At 35.2% G+C, this 20209-nt stretch overlaps 1 protein-coding gene across 3 annotated transcripts in view; it reads right to left on the minus strand.

The window, feature by feature from the left end:
• Positions 1-283: 283 nt before the first annotated feature.
• Positions 284-20209, minus strand: part of beat-IV (beaten path IV) — a 50635-nt gene continuing 30709 nt past the window's right edge. For all 3 annotated transcript variants that reach the window (XM_036357330.2, XM_014230715.3, XM_036357332.2), the window contains 3 exons: positions 18999-19132; positions 3843-4071; positions 284-2565 (listed from right to left, as the gene is read on the minus strand). In XM_036357330.2, coding sequence (XP_036213223.2) covers positions 2447-2565; positions 3843-4071; positions 18999-19132 — 482 coding nt within the window. In that variant the 3' untranslated portion in view covers positions 284-2446. The remainder of the gene's footprint in view (positions 2566-3842; positions 4072-18998; positions 19133-20209) is intronic.

The following is a 20209-nucleotide window of genomic DNA, read 5'->3' on the forward strand; positions in this document are numbered from 1 at the left end:
AAGGGGCTGTGGACTTGCTTCATGATTCGAGCATCATAAATATGCACTCAATATCATAACAAAAGCAGGGCTCATTCGTTCGAAACAATCTTTGACCTTTCAGCCGACATTTGTTCACAACAAAGGGTTATATTTGAGAAATTAATTTAAAAAAATAGTGTTACCGACTTACAACATATTCATGTGTACCAGGCAATGGGCTTTGCGAGTTGATATGGCGCATGGACAAATTAAGAACTAGTACCAACCTTAAAAAACTTCCAGTTTATGAAATTAAAACACATTTTTCGCAGTTTAACACAGACAGTTTTCTCTTTAATTTATTTGAATTGTTTCACACGCAGGCGATTTATAATCACCTGCCAGCTGTACTCATGCTACATCTGTATATTTGTCGCTAATACTTAAATGTTTATGTAAGTGAAATATAAAAATAAAGTAATTATTGAAGTAGTTGCACTAAAAGCGCAGATAATGCGAGTATTACATACATACACACAAATGGAAGCAGCTTATCGCTTAAACACTTAGCTAATACATTATTAAGGAGACTGTACATAATTAAAACGAAATGCATTTACAGTATTTATTTCAACAAAATTGCCAACCAAATTCCATATTAAGACGAAGTAAATGCGCTTTAATGCCAACATAATTACATGGACCAAAGCACTACAAGCCAAAATGAAAACCATGTATGTGTATTTATATATATGTGCAATAAAGCAGTTGGCCAATTTGATTTTATGGTCTGCTGTCGTGCCGCTTTTGTTACTATTCTTTAATGCACACAAATGTATTATTATAAATATTTACTTATATTAATGTTTGCTCTTTGCTTCCAACTTGATATTTTAATTACACATATATATATATATATATATATTGTATTTACAGTCGTCGAATTAGATTACTTCCAATATGATATATTTCCAAAAAAAATTTGTTTTTTTAGATGTAATCCGTAACCCAACTTAATAATTATTTTTTTTTTTCGAGAATGAAAAATGTAGATGTAATGGGGATAGAAAATTTCCGACTATAGGTCGATCTTTAATACTTTTCAAAATCTATTTGAACCTACACTCAAAATCTATTTTGACCAGGACTGAGCCATTTAAACTATGCGCGCAAACTGAATCGATAAAAATAATTTTGCTCGAATGGTATAACTCTTTTTGCATCTCCACATGGGAAGTATTGTGTGTTTGGCAGCTGTTTGTTTATATTGCGAAAGGTTTGTCTGGCGAATTTTCCATGAAAAAAATTTAATAACGAGCTTGCTGGAAATTTTAATTTTTCAATGGAATTACGGCTACGAAATCGTTGAAAATTTTACAGACGTATTCTTCTTCGGGAGTCTTCCAGATCAAGAACACAGGTATATGAGTGGTCATGAAATCATGCGAGTTGTCCAACCACCTCTGTTAATAACGATAATATCGAAAAAGTTAAAGAAACAGTGCTTGAAAATCGACGTGTTAGCTTCAGGCAGATATCAGAGGATCGCTTATGGGTCAATTCAAGACGTTTTAGTTAATGTTTAAGATGTGAAGCGTGGCGACCTGTGACTGACTTGAAGTGGCCAAACACGAAACGAGAGTCATCGCTTAGGTGTTTTAGCTCCCTGTTGCTTTCATCTCTTTTGGAAACTGAAAAGTCTGCTTCGGGAAAAGCGCCATGAGTCTATGGACACAATATATAAAAACCGTCAGATAAGCTTTTAGTAAAAAAGCGATCGAATTTGCCGACCGAGCTTTGAAGGAGAAGGAAGAGCACTTCGTAAGGAAAATATCACGAAAAGACTACAGCCATTGCAGTAGTGTAGTTAATAGAATTTTCATTCTAATTACATATAAATAAAGTTGAATAATTACCAAAGTAAAGCAAAACTAAACTCAATGCACTGAAAAGTGGCTTACTCACATTTCATTTGATTTTATTTTAAAGTTCCTGTTGCTTCTAATATACATAACAATTTTGCTCTGCCGTTTGCTTACGAATATGCCTGTATTGAGTTATACATTATGTAATAACTTTTATGTAATATAGATATATTTACAGTATTTTCAACAACCAAACTTCATCTCATGTGTTTTTCTTAATTTCATGCAATTTCTACTGAACAAATCAATTTATTGCTAGCATAAAGTATCTCACAAACCTTAATTGTAATAAGTTAGCTACAATAGTTCAATGTTGCGTATACGCCGCGCGGACCACAAAGTCAGCACAATACCATAAAACACACTCTGGCATGCATACAACTTACTAGTCAGTTTCTTACACACTTTTATTTCCTTTGCACTAACTTAAGTTTAGTTTGCCTTTGGTTAACATTATTTATACTATTTTGTGTTTTATTGACTTTCGTTATTGTGCACGCTTGCGTATGTGTGTCGATGCAGGTAGGTGTTAGTTGTAGTGTGTGGATAATTTGTTGCGTTTATGCTTCGGTGCTCAATAGTAATTGACATATTATTGTTAGTATTGTGACGGCGGTCAGCAGGCGTAGACTGGAGAGGAAATTTCCCAAAGGATGTAGCCGAGTGGCAGACCCACGTACTGGAAGGAGAAAATTGAAAGAAAAAGAAGAAGAAAATTAATGAAATTTAGTTATAAATATCTCTTACTCTGCTGCTTAAAAAACGATTGCCAGCGGAAGTGCTGTTGCAACGCAAACTATTTGGCTGACTTTCATGCGAGCCACAGAGTTTGGATGCCTGTCTCGCGAAGACAACGTCAGCATTTCAAGTGTTCAGCAATCAACTGCGGATTCAACCAGCTGCTACTAACAAAACTATGAGTCAACAGCATTGGCATTGGCAATAAATGCAGTTTCGGACGCTGCGGTCAACCATAAATACACACGTACGTCTGTAAGGGCGGACAGGATGATTGGCAGTGTACGTGTGTGTGTGTAGAGCGATTGCACCCGGTACTCAGAGATGCCGCACACGTACTGTGCCGTTACTACGGCGATGAGCTTGTAGGACAGAATGTTGGCAGTGACCATAAATGGCGGCAACATTGAAATTCAAGTCAACGCCGCAGCATAAGACAAAGGCAGGGCATTGAATAGCAAGCGGAAAAATTGCACAGATGGTCGTGATGGCAAGCAGCACAGCTCGCGTATTCGTTCAATGCAATTTCATCGCAATTGTGGTGCATTAAATTGAATTTTCCGGGCGCGAAAAAATAATGCAGTTTTTGATTTCGCTCCGAAACGGAATCGAACGACAGAAGATCAATGTATGTTTAAGCGCTTTGGAAAATTACTACGCATAACAAGTGAAAGTCAATTTAAGATGGTTAATTTTGCGGACGCTCCATTTTTTTACAGACAAACTATAAAGAAGTTAGTGCAAGTAAAAGCTGAGGTTGCTCAAAACTCGAATTTTCCACTGGTGTAAAGTACAAGCTTTAAAGCTTTATGTAACTCAGTGCGAAGATGTTTGAACAAAGTCAAAAAGTTTAAATAAAATAATAGTATTTTTCAAGATTCTTAGAAACCTATTAATTTTAAAAAAAAATTAATAAAAATCTATAAATCCATCAAAGAATTCACCTTTATTATTAGACACCTACGGATTTGAGCTTGGTTTGGTAAATGTGGAAGTGGGCTATAAACTCAAAGTGTTTCTCAGTTTTGCAAATCAGCGCCTTGCCAATCAGTTTCCGCTAAACGATTAGTGAACTAAAAACCACTACAAGAAAGCAAATCACTATTTTTAATAAACTATTTGAAATATACAACGAGCACTGGCCATTTAAGATGTGCTACATTGAAAGGCGTTGAATTGTTTTCAAGTTTATTTAAGTTTTTCGCGCTTTTAACTCACCTAGCAGCATTGCCTCTCGATTGTCAATAATGCCACGGCGTCGCTGTAACACGCTCTCCTTGTCGCCGCTCCACAACACCGGCGATATGCTGGCCAGGCATTTCACGCGCATCTCGCCGTCCTGAAAGTGACGTCCATCAACTGTCAACTCAAGGCCGAGCATTGACGTTATGAGGCCATGTTTGTGTACGGTGTCATTGTAGGCTATCAGATAGCTGTCGTCGACCACCTGAAATGCATAGAACAAACATATACACACACATGCATAATTCATATCAAAGCACGAGCGTGGTACCTGGGTGCCCAACATAGCGCCGCTAAAGCGAGCCAAACGATAAATGAACTTGTAAGGAAGGTCTAAGTTCGCGTGTAACCGAACATTTTATACTCTCGCAACTTGCAAGGATGTCATCACAAAAATATTCTCCACGTTCTATACTAGACCTCACAAATTGACTTGTTTTATACTTATATAAAACAGCAATATGCACTGGGGTCCACATATTTGGTGTCTGAGTCCTTGAAAAGTTATAGTCCGATTTCGACAATTGGGGCTTAGAAGCACTATTTGTGCAAAATTTGATTCTGATAAATTCATTTGTCTTTGATTTGTATACTGTAAAGTGAAATAGTCAGATAGAAGTTGTTGTATGGGAAGTGGGTGTGGTCGTTATCCGATTATCACAGCATATAATAGGAATGTTTGGATAATCTCACACACCAAATAGTAGTTCTTTAAAAAAACCTTTGGGCTCACAAGTGCCCCTAGCTATTGGGAACTCCTGTACCAAATTACAGTTTTGTTTCTTAATTTGCGGCTTAGTTTTGGCATTTTATATGTTTTTGATTAATGGTAATGGTCCGATTATGCCCATCTGCAATACCAACCGTCTTACGATACCAAGAAATATTTGTACCAACTTTCATAAAGATATCTTAATTTTTCCTCAAGATATCGCTTGCACAGACAGACGAACGGATAGACAGCCACTTGGAATTCAACTCGCCTTGTCATCCTGACTATTTATTTATATATAACCCTATATCTATCTCGATTATTGTTAGGCGATAAAAATGAGTGTTAGGTGAACAAAACTATTAAACTCTGTAGCAACATGTTGCAAGAGTATAAAAGTGCTGACTTAGCGTTTGCCAATGCGAAGTATAAACTAGTGAAAATCGCTGCTCGTTGAATGGATGAGCTAAACGGCTGTATGTTGCAATGACGCAACACTAGAGATTTTTATTTTTAATTAAACGCTGCTAGCCGACTAATGGTTATGCACAACCCACGATGGCAAAACAGCATTTAAAATTGTGTCATGGCTCAACGGGTGAAAGTGTTCGCAGCTTTGGCAGCTGTCGCCAGTGATTGGCAATTGCGGATGGCAGAGTTTCTACTCGCACTTTATTACAGTATGGGGTTAAACAATCTATGTATATGCAGCTGGGCCTTGCAGCTAAATGCAACGGATAGGTGAAGTATTTTTTAATTTATATATGTTGTTAAGTTGTATAAAATGATAATTTAAATATAATATTTTAAAGTATTTGGCATTAAGAATGGGTGTCTTTTGGCTTTTGACATTCTAAAAGTTTATATGCTAAGAAATTAAATGATATCTGAGTACAAAATATAGTACAAATCATCCATTAATCTGATTTGTCTACAGTAAAATTAGATCTAAGAATATTATGCAATGGGTCGAATATTTTAGAAAGCGGAAAGAATTTGAGTAGGATGAAACCCCTTGGCAAAAGAAAATAAAATAACAAAAATGAATGGAAAACTGATTTACCGGCGCTCTGATGTCGAGAAGAGGATAGAGAGGTGGTGGTCTAATATTTAGGTGTTAAAAACGGTTTATCTCAATTTCCGACAAAACTACGAGTCCTATGAAAAAAAGTAAAATGGCGAAGTTTCAGGTAGTAAAAATATCTACAACTTTTATGTTAATACTTGTACTTTTAAGCCATTGCATAGATTTTATCGCTGGCTTTGAGCGCGGTAACCGAATCAAAAAATTCGATAACGGAAATAAACCTAATACGATCACAAAGTATGCGCAAAATATTTGCATACTCTTAGGCGTATTTAAAATTATAATTAATAAAAATAAATTATTGAATATTCGAAGTCATAATATTACAAGTAGTAACATTATTTTCTTTTTGAAACAGTATCTCGTTTGAATTGAACTATACAATTGAAATTATGTATTTCGATCGGGCTATCAATGGTAATAAATTTCCACTTATCTTGGCTGGCGATTTCAACATCAACTTCGCTGATAAAATCAGAGCGACTGAAAACTTTTCTTACGGAAAAAATTAATTTAAAAATGAATAATAACCCAAGAATCCACAACAAAATATGGTGGTACCATTGACGCGGTATTTACAGAATATCAAGTCTCAAACTTATGCTTCTTATTTCAGTTATCATTAACTGGAATAAACCACATGTATTATAAGGTAATAAAAATATTTTAAACAATATAAACTTCACATTTATTTAATAAAAGAACTATCGGTCATCACGCTCAAAGAGTGTAACTTGAATTAATATCAAAGAAAAAATTAATAAATAAATGCAATTGCATAAGTTGACAAATGCTATGCAATAGCTATACCGCGGCAGTCCCCGAATGCCACACGTATTTTTTCTTCTTTACTTGAGTACATTAATATTGTAAGTTTTCTCAGAAAATGAAAAAAAGACTCCCAAACTATTCGAAGTGGTTGGTTTTTTACTACGAAATAAGAAGTGGATGATCATTTATCCCACTACGGTTTTTTCTTTCTACTTTTTTCAAAGGCTAAATACGTATAATTATTAATTATGATAATTATTTCAAATTTTTTATTTTATATAACAATATGTCGCAAATTACAAAAACAACACACATACATACACATACAGTTTCAGTTTCTTCTTTGTATTACCATTCCTCAAAAAAAAAAAAAGCTCAGCTAAACACGTTCGTTTGTTGCCAACCAAAAAAGTCGTTTGCTTTGTTAACCGAATCAGATTTTATGTTATAACTTTAGGTCAACGCAGCATTGACTCTGACACAACCGCACACCATAGCACATGCGGCAAAAACTCACATGGCCAACCAGCATTTCTGCCATATATCACATATATCATGTAAGTGTAACTATGTACGTAAAAAACAAATGCAGCAGCCGCAAAGCATCATTTTATTAATTTGCCTATTCTGAATAAACTGTTTTTATAATAATATATTTGCTTTTAGATTGCGGGAAGGCATAGGGTTGCCCAACACGAGCTTCGACTGGATGAAAGCTGCGACTTTGTCATATGTACGAGTATACAAGTATACTAGAGTAGTGTTGACAGTTTTGTGAAAGGCTTTGTTCAACTAAAAATATTAAATTTAGTTAAGATCAAACACTTTATCTTCAAAAAACTTTTAAGGTACCAAGAGTAAATTTAAAAACTTGTTGTCTTGAACACTTTCGAAAATAAAATCTGTCGAAAGTAAAACGTTTCTAATCAAATTTCAAGCGTGTGTTTAATTACACAATGAGCACTCAATTTCTCGAGTCCCTGCTTCCAAACTAAACTATACAAAATATCAAACTGGCAAACCCTTTTTGAACGATTATTCCAACATTCCATACAATTTTACTTCTTTAGCATCCATCAATTGTCGAATCGAGGTCACGGTGCACCCCAACAATTTGGCCAAACATCTGTCACGAAGGGCATCTCATTATTATATACGAGTATGTATATTATGTATATAAAAAGTTGTTTACTCTATTTCTGACATATTCTCAAATACATTTTTACTCTTTGTCTCTCCAGAAGTCTAGCGCATTTCGCATATTCCTGCTCGACAAATCTTCCCCTGTCATCAGCATCTGGAAATTGGCTTGAGCGCACACCGCGCCCACAAAGCGCACGCCAGTCTTACCGGCATTGACGCAGAGACAATTTTCTTTCATAAATATTTAAAGAGTAAAGTACCGCAATGGGTTTTCACCAATTTTCCAGACATTTTAGCAGCACAACAAGACGATGGCAGTCTGCACCGTTCAGCACGGTACGGCGGAAGACCGACAACGTCAAACCAAGCAGCGCGGTGATAATCTCCTTGACTAACTTGGTCTCGTTGCTTTCTTGCTTTGGGGCATGTGTTGTTGCTGTGAATGCTAGTAAGCAGCACAACAGTTTTAATTTTTTATTGTTAGAATATAGTGCTCCATTTGCTGAATATATTTGCATTCATGGCAAACTGCTCGCCCAAGCTTCAAGCCTTTCCCGCATTTTCGCACATAACCATCAGCACAATCACATCCATACACACATATATGCTTATATGCTTCATGCAACAAATTAAGCAATGCATAGCCGAAGACTTAGAGAATTAGTGGCATGAAAACAAATCGAGTCCATAAAATACCCACACATAAGGTTTGCAGCGCAGAAAACTCAATGTCTTCCGTGGGCCAGGCGGCGCCATCTCGGGCGCTGAATATCTGCCAAGCAACAAATGTGGCTGCTGCTTTAATGCGAAGTGCAAGTTGCAAGATGCAAAAAAGCACTCAACAAAATGAAATTTGCGCCCATTCACGTTTCTCTCGTCTTAGTGTGTATGTGTGTGTGCGTGCTTGCACTCCCTTATATTCGCAGGCGCACGTGTGTGTCAAGTAAACGACTGGCGGAATGAAAAGGCGATGCGGAAGTATTCATTCCGAGTTGAATGCGATTTTCAGTGCAAATAAAATCTTAGCGAATCGCACTGTGTAAACACTGAAATGTATGCTGACAGTCAAACCGTTGAGTGTTATGGTGTTTGCGGCATGCCACCGTTACTGAAAGGCACTGTGCCACATCAGATGTAATCTCAACGTGTGCAGGTGTTTATATCTATGGTTTTGCTCTCAACCGGTTATTTCAGCGTACTGTTGGACTTTATATTTTATAATCTCAACACTTCCAAATAGAATATGCTCAAAGTGCAGGCTTTGCTTTAAATACACGAAAATTGCATGGTAACAACATAAAAACATTCATATAATATATGCTTGTTGAAAATTTGTTCATTTCAGGTTTGGGGCATTAAAATTCGATTTTTACTGCTAATTTTTGAAAAATTTCAAGAAAGTATTATTTTCTAAGCAGGTTTTTAATACAACAACACCAATATACCCCACTGAATAACCCAGTTCCTCACAACAAGCAACTTTTAGGTGCTTGCTACATGCCCACTTAAATATTCCGTTACCTTCAAATTCGTATGCCTCAGTATTTCCTCACACAACTACCTGTTAAGTTATTACGTGCTGGGCTTGCAAATGAAGCAAAAAGTTTATATATACCTTAGGGTGGAGCGAAAAAAAAGTTTATTTTTGCTTAGCCTGAGGGTAAAATTTGTAGATTACAAAATAAGAAAATTTTTGGAAAAACTTTTTAAGTAAATTTCGAACTAAAATTTTAATTTCGTAAAAACTTTTTGATAAGTGCTCTAAAAGCTGTGGAGAGTCCGCTTTCTGGCCAATTAAAAGTTATCAACTTAAAAAATATTTTTGTGCTCATTATTGGAGTTGTAAAAACGGCCTAAGACGACAACATGCTTTCCTTAACCGTTAAAATAAATTTTGAATCAAAAACCGTCAAATTCGTAAATGTGAAGAGTTAAACCTAAAAAAAAAAATTTTTGGTCCATAAACAAATTTTAAATTTAAATTTCAAAAATTTTCCTATTTTATAATTTACAAATTGTACCCTCACCTCAGGCTAACCAAAAAAAAGTTGTTTTTTCGTACCACCCTAATATACATATAGGTATATAGATCAACGGTTAGCGAACGCTGATTGCACCTATTTTTTGAACATTCAAAGCCATTATAATTAATCACAAAAAATCACAGAAAATTCACGTTCAAAAACTTGCGTGGATATATAATGATTGTGAAAACGTCACGCCTCGTTGCGATCTGCATCTACTAGTATAGCAAAATATGTTGAGTAAAGTCAGCATAGTGTTCAGAAAATTTGTTTTCAGTAAAATTTTGGAGGAAAACAGGCATATTTTATGGGTTAGGTTTGAACTGAGAGGAGTTAATTGTCCATCCCTAAATGTATTAAAAATATATCATACAATGAAGCATTTAACTAATTGCCAAATGAATGAAATCGACAATATAAAGATATAAACGTCGCAATACGGCTATGCTGCTCTGTTTGTTTCTCGAACTTATAATAAATATGTACATTAGTGAAAGAAATGTTATTATTGATCTATAAAAGATGCTAGCATAGCGCTCATTTGCTCAAACAGATTTCAGAAATAAATTTCGATAAAACCAAAAAGCCATTCTGGTAATCTACACATTAACCAGGAGAGTTAAATTGTTCAATTTTTCTGAAACACAACTATTTCTGAATATTTATTACTCATTTCAATAATATTACTGGATGAGTTTCCACCTGAGCTAAGCTCTTCCACACTTTGCTTTAATTTGAATTTTTTAATAAATGCTAAAAGTGTGTGGTTGATAGGGGTCTTCTGGGAATTGTATGCATTCGTGGTTATACTCGTATTTGCATGTTTCTACACATGCACCAGTGCAGTATACATTACACGTGACCATTACATGCAAGCGAAGAAACTACCAATTTGTACTGTTTCCCCATTTTCTATTTTTTTTTTGTTTTTTGTTTTTGTGAGTCATGCAAATAGTTAAATGATGGTTTTGCGCTGAATGGCTGCATGCTTATCTGCATGAATGCCTACCGACTTGTGACTGCAGCCCCAATACACAAGTGAGCAGTAGGGATTGGTCTGGGAAGGAGTGCTTGAACGAATACGAACTAAGCAAATACATTGACTTCAATTTCGGGTTAGTAAATTTAGTTTTCAGACATGCAAATGGGCGGCTATCAGCGGGAATTCAAATGCGAAATCGTGGCTATATTGGTAACAGTGCATATATTCGGGGTAGGCACATGGCAAAATGGGTTAGACTATAAATATGTGATGTGCACATTTGTACACACTTACACACATATGTAGCTGTAAATGGTTACTGAGGCGTAAGTATACACAAGCGACAAAAGTAAACAAACGGGAGAGCGTGCTTAATCGTACACATTGATTTTTTGTTAACATTTAGTACATATTAATCTGTGCTTATACATAGTTGTATAATAAGGTGGAGCGAAAAAAAAAAATTTTTTTTCTGCTTAACCTGAGGGTAAAATGTGTAGATTATAAAAAAAAAATTTTAGAAAAAAAAACCATTTAGAGACCCCACTCACTTTTAAAGCAAATTTCGAGTTTTGTCCAAAAAAAATTTTTTTTTGGTTTAAACTCTTCACATTTATGTAAAAATTACCGAATGTGACGGTTTTTGATTCAAAATTTATTTTAACGCTTAAGGAAAGCAAGTTGTCGTTTAAGACATTTTTTTAAAACTCCAATAATGAGCACAAAAAATTTGTTTAAGTTGATAACTTTTAATTGGCCAGAAACAGAACTCTCCACAGCTTCTAGAACACTTATCAAAAATTTTTTCGTTCAAAAAAAATGTTAACTCGAAATTTACTTTTTTATCTCAAGATGTTAAAAAACTGTTTTTTTATTCCAAAAACTTTTTTTTTTTTTTATAATCGCTCCGCCCTAATGTATAACATTGCATATGTAAGGGAAATTCGCGTGGGACGCATTTAAAGTCTGTAGACTAGACACTACGGTAGGAATTATGCCCCAATCCTATAGGTATGCGGTGGGTTTTTGATGTATGAATAGTTCTACTAAATGTTATTTTTAGAAATTCATAACCGAACAGATTGGCAAATGCTATTGAATCACATTTTTGCCCGCATTCATCCATTGATAGGTACCTATGTGTCTATGTATGCATGTGTTGCGTATAAATTTGGCAAAATTTCATGCATTTTCAGATAGATTGAATGCGGCTGCAGCCATGGAACTCCTATAATACACTAGTGTTGAAGCCATATGCACACATTAGCACACATATACTGCTCAGCAGGCACTGCAGCTTCTGGCGCCATCTACAAAACGGTAACCAGCACACATATGGCTTTATGACGCAGGTGTTGCATGAATGCATTCATAACCATGTTTCGTATACCACTTACAAATCGACACCAGCAGCACCACTAATGTCTGTCGACTACATGCCAGAGATTTGCTTCATTACAACCCATCGCCACAATGTTTCGCATACGACCTGTTGTACCTACATTGACAATCTTTCGTATGTGTGAACTGCTTATGCTGCATTTGACCTCAGTGTTTTTGTTGCACAAACAGACTCCGCCACTAAATACCCATCTAAATTGTAAGCAAACGCTCAGCTGCCTCTTGAAGCAAATTCAATGGCTAAGAAAGGCAACGCAAATGTAAATTTAACTACAAGCACAGACTTGAAGGTGGCTGGCGAAGGTGAGCAAGTGTTGTCGGTGATTTGCATAGAAATTGCTTTTGCGAATGAAGAAAGGGCAGAGCATAACGCTGCGAAAGGATAATTGAATGAGAATCTTGCCACTGATCGCTGTTGAGCAGTCGTACACATTGACATATGGGCACATGCGGCAGTTTGTAAACAAAATATTCATAGTGACGATAGTTAGAAGGCTCTGCGGAAGATTATGCACGTGTCATTAACCTAAGCAAATCTAAGATCTTACATTTTTAAAAACAAGAAAAGAAAATTAAATTTGGCATGGAAACCATAATGCTCTTCACAGGCTCATTTTTGATACCATAAAAGTGCCTAAAAAGAAATTTAACTTGATTTTTATCGGTCATGTTATTATAGCAGTGCCTTGGACAATAATCTATGTGAAATTTGAAGATATATTGTCAAATAAAAAAATTTCCTTACAAGGATATCTTCGACAGACAGATGCACATGGCTAAATGGCCTCACCTTGTTGCTCTGATCATTGATATATTTAAATACCCGTTCAGGGTATAAAAATCAAGTGCTAAACGGGTTTTGTGTTTTTCTTGTACATATTTTTAAACTTTTCATTCCATCGCTAACAGCATCCCAACTCTATTAAAAACTCTAGTTTTTTATTTATTTATATTTGATGAACCTCGATTCAACTCATAATTTTCCGAACAAATTATGAATAATTAAGGGGGTTTTCGTATCAAAATTGGGAGCCCACACTTACACATACCTAGGTGGATATGTGAATGCCAACAAGGAGAGATGTTCATATTGATTATATTTTGCAACTAATATTTTATTGAAGAAAAATGTTTCAGAAAATGCTGGAAATTGTTGGCAAAAGTATTAATTAAATAACTCCTATTCTAAGCCTCTTTGCTGGCTAAGTTTTTGGAAATTCATAATAGTATTTCATATTTTTAAATGCTTTTAATAGCATTTACTGCTAACTGTATTAATTAAAACATATTGAAGTGAACAAGTAATAATAACAATAAAGAATTTACATATACATATCTACATACAACTGAGGTGTAACGGTCATTAGTAAATACAAATATTGGAGTAAATAATTTTATTAAGATGAAGTAAAATCAAATCCAAATGCTTAAATTGGTGAAGGCGCATAAGGCTAAATGAACCAAGGCATTGCAGTATCTGGCTTTATACATACACCACCACATACATACCGTACAACCGATTAATAAGTAACGAATGGCATTCAAGAAAGTGTGATTGTGTATGATATCTGGTACATCAATGTTCATATGTGCTTTAGTCTGTAACTGACAAGTTATTACTCAACAAAATTGCATTTGATTACAAATATTTGCATAAATTCTTGGTGAATGCACAAATAAATCTTTCAATTGCAACCAGCGAGTTGAGAACACGAATATGTTAGTTTTGACGAGGTTAGATGTACGTATGTATGTGTGAAAATGTCTTTATCAGGTTTATCTATGTTTGTATTGTATTCATCACCTGACTAAATAAATTCAACATTACCGTTATTTTGCATTTACAATGATGAAGTGACAATTTAATTAAAAAGCACAACGGTGCAATATTTGCTCGTTCGTTCTGGAAAGCCGGAAAGTGCTGTGCACGAAGGGCATTACCGTTATGCAGTCTGTTTGCTGTTGATTGCTGTCTATTGTCTACAGTCGGTACACTTGAGGCGAGGCACGTCAACACACCTAAGCTTAGTCAGCGATCTACAACTTATATATTTATTACCGTTATGAGTTTATGTGTCAAACAAACGTTTCTAGCGTTACCACAATAAGATTCCAGAATGTCATGCCGTTAATGTCAGCCAATTTGTCGGTAAAGACGCTCATTTAAGTGAAAATAAGGAAAAACATTAACTTCCGTTACGAGGCTATATGTAATACCCTTCACAAGTGTCATTTCTCACAGCAACTTTAAATATGAATCTGAAAATGTAATAGGTCAACGGTTTACCTCCAACGGAAGACGTTTTGCTAGTTCTTTTTAGCCACTTTGTTTGATATAATTATTCTGATTTCGATTCGAAAAACTGAGTGACTAGTTCGCATACATACACGCAAATGGACGGACGGACGGACATAAGGATAGATAGACGGGCATGGTTTAATTGACTCAGCTCGTCAAGTGACCATTTATATAGACTTTATGGGGTCTCCGGGGTTTGCTTTTGGATGCGATAAGAATTTTAAGATGGAGTATAAAATTCTATACTTAGCTTTAATAGTACTAGAGGCCTCCGCACTACGTATAAAGCATGGTAAGGGTTCTCCAGTCTTTACTTCAACATAATTTTTTTCAAGCAAAATACAGGCAATTTTTTTACATTACAACAAATACAGAGAGAATACTCAACGCTTTACTGAAGTGGGTGAGAACAAATGAATGCAAATTGAATAAAGAGCGCTCTGCCAAATATTTAAGCGGCCATGGCGGAAGGCATTCGCTGGCTGTGCGATCACATGCTCACTATTTTAATGACATCACGTTCATCATGTAAATGAATAAATTTAATTAGTCAGCTGCTGCACACAACCACATATGTACATGTGTCACATGCCTGCGCTGCATGTCAGCTTCCTTTGAACTGAAATTTAATGGAATTTGGAAAAATTAAATTGTCTCAACTGCCAGCGGCGTGAGACCCCAAATACTATAGAAGTGCTGCAAATGAGAACAACCAACAACCGGCGACCACCAACAACGGAAATGACTATTATTTATGCAGATACATTGTTGCAAAGCCTTGCAATAGCGCACGAGATAAAGACGAAATTTATCACATTCGCAGACATTGTAGTATACCCTGCGGTGCCGGTACGAACCAATACTCTTACAGCAGCTACATTAATTAACACGTTGCGAGTACTCGTACGTGGCTGTAAGAACGGAAGCGCGTGTTGTTTTATTTCAATAGGAACTCGATTTTTAGAAGAAATGGACAAAATAAAGCCCACCAGTTCTTCCAGAGCATCTCTTATCTGCTACGATACCTTATTGAAGGATGAGACCAGAATGAGCCAAGTAATTCGATTAAAAACATTTTGTTCGACCAGAACTATCGCTATCTAAATCTAGCTTTCAAATGGAAAATATTCGTCAAAAATTATTCATCATGTTTAATTGATTTCTTATAAGTTCACGCACTTCTTATCCAACCATTCTGGAAAGCACGTAAAATATATTCAACCGACACATAGCTGTCACGCCGCTAATAAGACACTGCAAGTCATTGGCCAAACACGCCATTAGTGTTTCCAGTAGCATTACCCCGTCGCAAGACCTCATATACGAAAATATCTTATATATATATAATATGTATGTAGATTACAAATAAGGCTTCTATCTACTTACTTTATGTCTAAGATAAACGATCAAATGTCTTTGCCTCACACTGAAGTGGCTGCAATTCACCTTCTAGGTAATTTGTAATGAATCTAATGTTGGAACTTTGTGCGCTTGAGCCAGCACATGCCAGAGGACCTGATTGTTGTGCAGAAGCTCGTTACATTTGCAATATGTGTTGCGTTGCTGCAACCGCTGCAAGTTAAATGCGTGTTGCATACAAATGGCGCTCATTAATTTTCAGCGGTAATGGCAAGTGAGGCTCCATTTGATGTACATTTATTTATGCGGCTATATTAAGATGTCTAACATGCCCAGGGCGACATGGCGCTCCTGCTTAAGTTACAACAAATTCACATTTACATATACACACACATATGAACAGTTTGTACATCGTATATAGAAGTTACACATTATTGCTGCCGATTTGCAAGACATTAGTTAGCTTTGTTTGCTGTGCGTAAGGGAAATTTGCATTTCAAAAGTCGGAAATTTGGAAATATACGTAATATATTATATTTATTTTTGTTTTGCCACGCTGCACTCAGTTGAGATTCTTCCTTATTTGTTTACGTTTCTTGTCTCATTGATATTTTTCACATCTTTACAGCTCAGTTTTGCAATTTTACTTTGAGTAAGTAATTAGATTTAAGAAATTCTAATAAATCTTGCAGCATTCCAGAGCAAATTCAAAATAGAAATAACAATACTGCAAAAGGAATTACATTTGTATTTATAACTGCACATATTAGCACACACACTAATAATTCTCAAATAATGCTTTTTAATACCAGAAAGTTGTAAATATAATATAGTATACTGGATCAAATTTGACCCGAACTGTTCCCTTTAAACTACGCGCATAGCCAAATCGATAATTTTTTGTTTTAGATTGACACAACCTTTTTTATGTTTTTGCGAAGTTTGTTCTCCATAATTCAATTACGCTAACTCCAAAAAGTTAAAGAAACAGTGCTCGAAAATCGTCGTATTGGCATCAGAAAGATATCAGAGGATCTCGATTATTGGATAGACTCAACACATTTTTGTTAATGATTTTGGTATGAAGCGTGTCAATGCTAGCCTCATACCAAAAGACCTAAATCTTTTGTAAAAACATCGTCGAGTAAAAGTCGCAGAAGAGATGCTTGAAAACGTAGCTAAGGACTCTACATTCATAAAACCCATCATTATTGGTGACGAAATGTGGGCTTATGAACATGACGGCGAAAATGTCCAATAAACCCAATTAATCGAAACCGGAAAACCCAAAATTCGACATGCTCTTAATTAAGCAGCTAAAGATCTATCTTTGAATGATTTATTAAAATAAGAGGGCTTGGAAAGTTTTAAATGCGTTTTATTGAGGTATGTATATACTTTAAATTTCCTTTGTGATCATATAGGTCTTTGTCATGAGTTCAACTATAAGTAATTTTTTTAATAATGATGTGCTTACTAAATTGCAGACAACATTATACTGGTTCTTAAAGTTTTTTCCTTGAACTTTCAAAACAGAAAGCCGTCTTCTATTCGCCCTTTTTCACTATCCTTTATAAAAGAGCTTGTGGAGGTGCTATTTTCAGTGTTACGAGGTTTTTTGTCTTTAAATTGCAAAACACAACTTGTTATTAAACAAGAAGCATTTGTTTATTTAATTTAGTAATTTATGTCTGAATTAAATTATATATTTTTATGGAAAATGTAAAGCATGGAAGCTTCTGTTCGAAGTCAATGGATTACTAAAATGTTGCTTGGCACAGAATGAAGAATTTCTCTACAAATAAATAAGCGCAGATCATATGAAAATATGACAGATGAGCTGGTTAAAGCTTAACTAACAGTTTGTCTGTACAACTGGAGTTTGTTCGATTCACTACTATAAAAATTTTAGAAGACACCTAGAATCTTCCTAATCAATGCAGTTTCTCTAAAATAGTATAGAATAAGACGATTATACTTTCTTATTTATTTGTATCCGGCATCATGTCAGGCAACATTTATTTTTCCAAGCAATATGCAGTTTTGGAAAAAGTTATGCGAAATTAGATTAGAATTAGAGAACAGCTATTGTTTTCGAGCATATTTACATAAAAATATTAGAGGTATTAACAATTACATTCACTTATTGTGATGGGACAATAAATTTAACTTTCTTATGATTTGGTAAATTCAAGCAAACGAGGCAAGGTATAGTGATAAAAAATATTGACAATTGCATGCAGTTATAATGAATGACCAATTCGCAACTCACAACAAAATTGCGCAATTGAATTTAACAATGTAAATGATGGCTGAATACAATAGAATTTCTTGTGAGCGAATAAGAGATGTAAGTATGAGTACAAGTTAAATGCGAAAGAAATAAGAACTTACGCCATCAATTGGCTGAAGGAGGAGAGTAGGTGCAAAGGAGAAAACAAGCTATCGGAATAAAAACGCAATGAAGTATGAAACAAATGAATGTACAACAATTGAACAAAGGAAAAGTGCTGCACATTAATAGGCAAAGTACAGATAAAGGCAAAACAAAGAGCGATACAAAAATACGAAGCATGAGAATGGAGGAAACAACGAGAACCATTACAAAGCATTCAGGTCTCATGTAAAAAGCAAACGAACCGGTGTAGCCACCTGTCGCAATTTAAGTGGAACAATTGTAAAATTGCAAAGCTTGTTTTGTTTGGCTTAAAAATTTGATTGGCCGCCATAAAGTAGACTGCAGAGGCCGTCGCCACATCAATTGTAAATTGAAAAGTGAACAGTATAAAGCCAAAGATAAAAAACCTGACACAAAACCAACTACAAAGGATAAAAATAAAAATTAAATAAAAATTGAAGACAATCAATGAACTTCCGCAGGATTATGAGTAACGAGAGAACTTTTTAAAGCACATCCAGCAGCTAAGAGGAAATTGGTTTATGCGCGCTCGCAGCGCAAGCAGCTGCCTTCGAGAGCTTCGTTGTACGAATAGCCGTGAACAAGTTGAGCAATGACTTAAGCTTAAGGAAGAAAACGGTAAAACAAGTACTTGATTTCCTGGTGAAATCAGTCATGGTGATGAAATTATTGCGATGATAAAGCTATGTCAGTAAAGACTGCCAGCATGAGTAGATCAACTCAACTTAGTGAGGTCTTTTTATTCAATTTATTCACTTTGACACATATATAAAAGGACATATATATAAGGAAAGTCGATAATAATGACTCATTATTATAGGCTGAAAAACTGAGTTAAAGAATCAAAATATTAAGTGTGTATAGAAAACCAAGATCCAGTGGAAAATGATTCTATCTCTTATCAAAATAGTCGTACTTATTCAATGATTACTTACCGGTTGGTCATTGATTAACCACTGCAGACGTGATGCTGGGTGTGATTTTCCCGAAGTGCAGTTCAACGCTAAGGTGTCACCAATTTGATATTGATTTTGTTGGCCTCTGATATGTGGACCATCGCGCGGCAAAACTGCGAGATAAAAATTAAATATTGTATATTGCATATGTTAAATATATTTTTGATTCAAAAAAAGCCATTAGTGGGTTATACGGTATTTTCAAATCAATTGTGTCAAATCTATGTAAATTTAAATCGATTTAAACGTGTATATGGATAAAGACGCAGTTATATATTCTAATAAGAAGGGAAATTTTCAATGTGATTTACCTTTTTTATTAGAAATTATTTTAAATAAGCTTAACTTAACACAACCTATCTTAACTTACCTCAACTTAGCGGAGCTAAACTTTCTTTACTCTTAACTTAGTTTTAGTGAAGTTAACATAGCTTAAGAGAACATATTTTAATATCGATATTTATCCTGAAGAAATCAAAACAATTGCTGAACGCACAGCTTCACTTTACGTATTGACCGATAGTTGCGGCATAAAGTCAACCGAAAGTTCGAAAATATTGTATTTAAATTAGGTATTTGGAGGCTAAGGGAAGTATTGACCCGATTTACCCATTTTTGGCACAGGGGCATGTTGTCTTCATAAAAATATCTAAATTTAGCCCACAGGTCTACCTCGCTACTACAATCCCTAGTACCAAATTACAGTTTTGTATCATATTTTAGTGCTTAGTTATGGCTTTATGTTTCACTTTGGAGGCGTAGCAATGGTCCGCTTCCGCCCATCCGCAATATCGGCCACCCTTGGGCGCCATTGCGTGTTCTAAGTATCATAAAAATTCCTTAATTTTTACTAAAATTATCAATTGCACGCACGTTCAGACAGACATTCACTCCGAATTCAACTCATCTTGTCATCCTGATCATTTTTATATATATAACCCTATATTTATCCCAATTAGTTTTCAGAGATACAAATAACCGTAAGGAGAACAAAACTGTTATGCTCTCTGTCGCAACATGTTGCGATAGTGCAAAACAACTTTGTTACAAATTAGACGCAATGCCGTTTTCACAAGTTGCCTCACTAGTGGACAATTTTTATCATAATTTTCCGAATGAATAGTTTTCCGCTACTCAATTTTACTAGATGCAAATATATTCGCCAAGTCGCTATGTAAATTCTTCTGCAG

The sequence above is a fragment of the Bactrocera oleae genome, chromosome 2 (assembly GCF_042242935.1).
Source record: "Bactrocera oleae isolate idBacOlea1 chromosome 2, idBacOlea1, whole genome shotgun sequence".
Classification (NCBI taxonomy): Eukaryota; Metazoa; Arthropoda; class Insecta; order Diptera; family Tephritidae; genus Bactrocera; species Bactrocera oleae.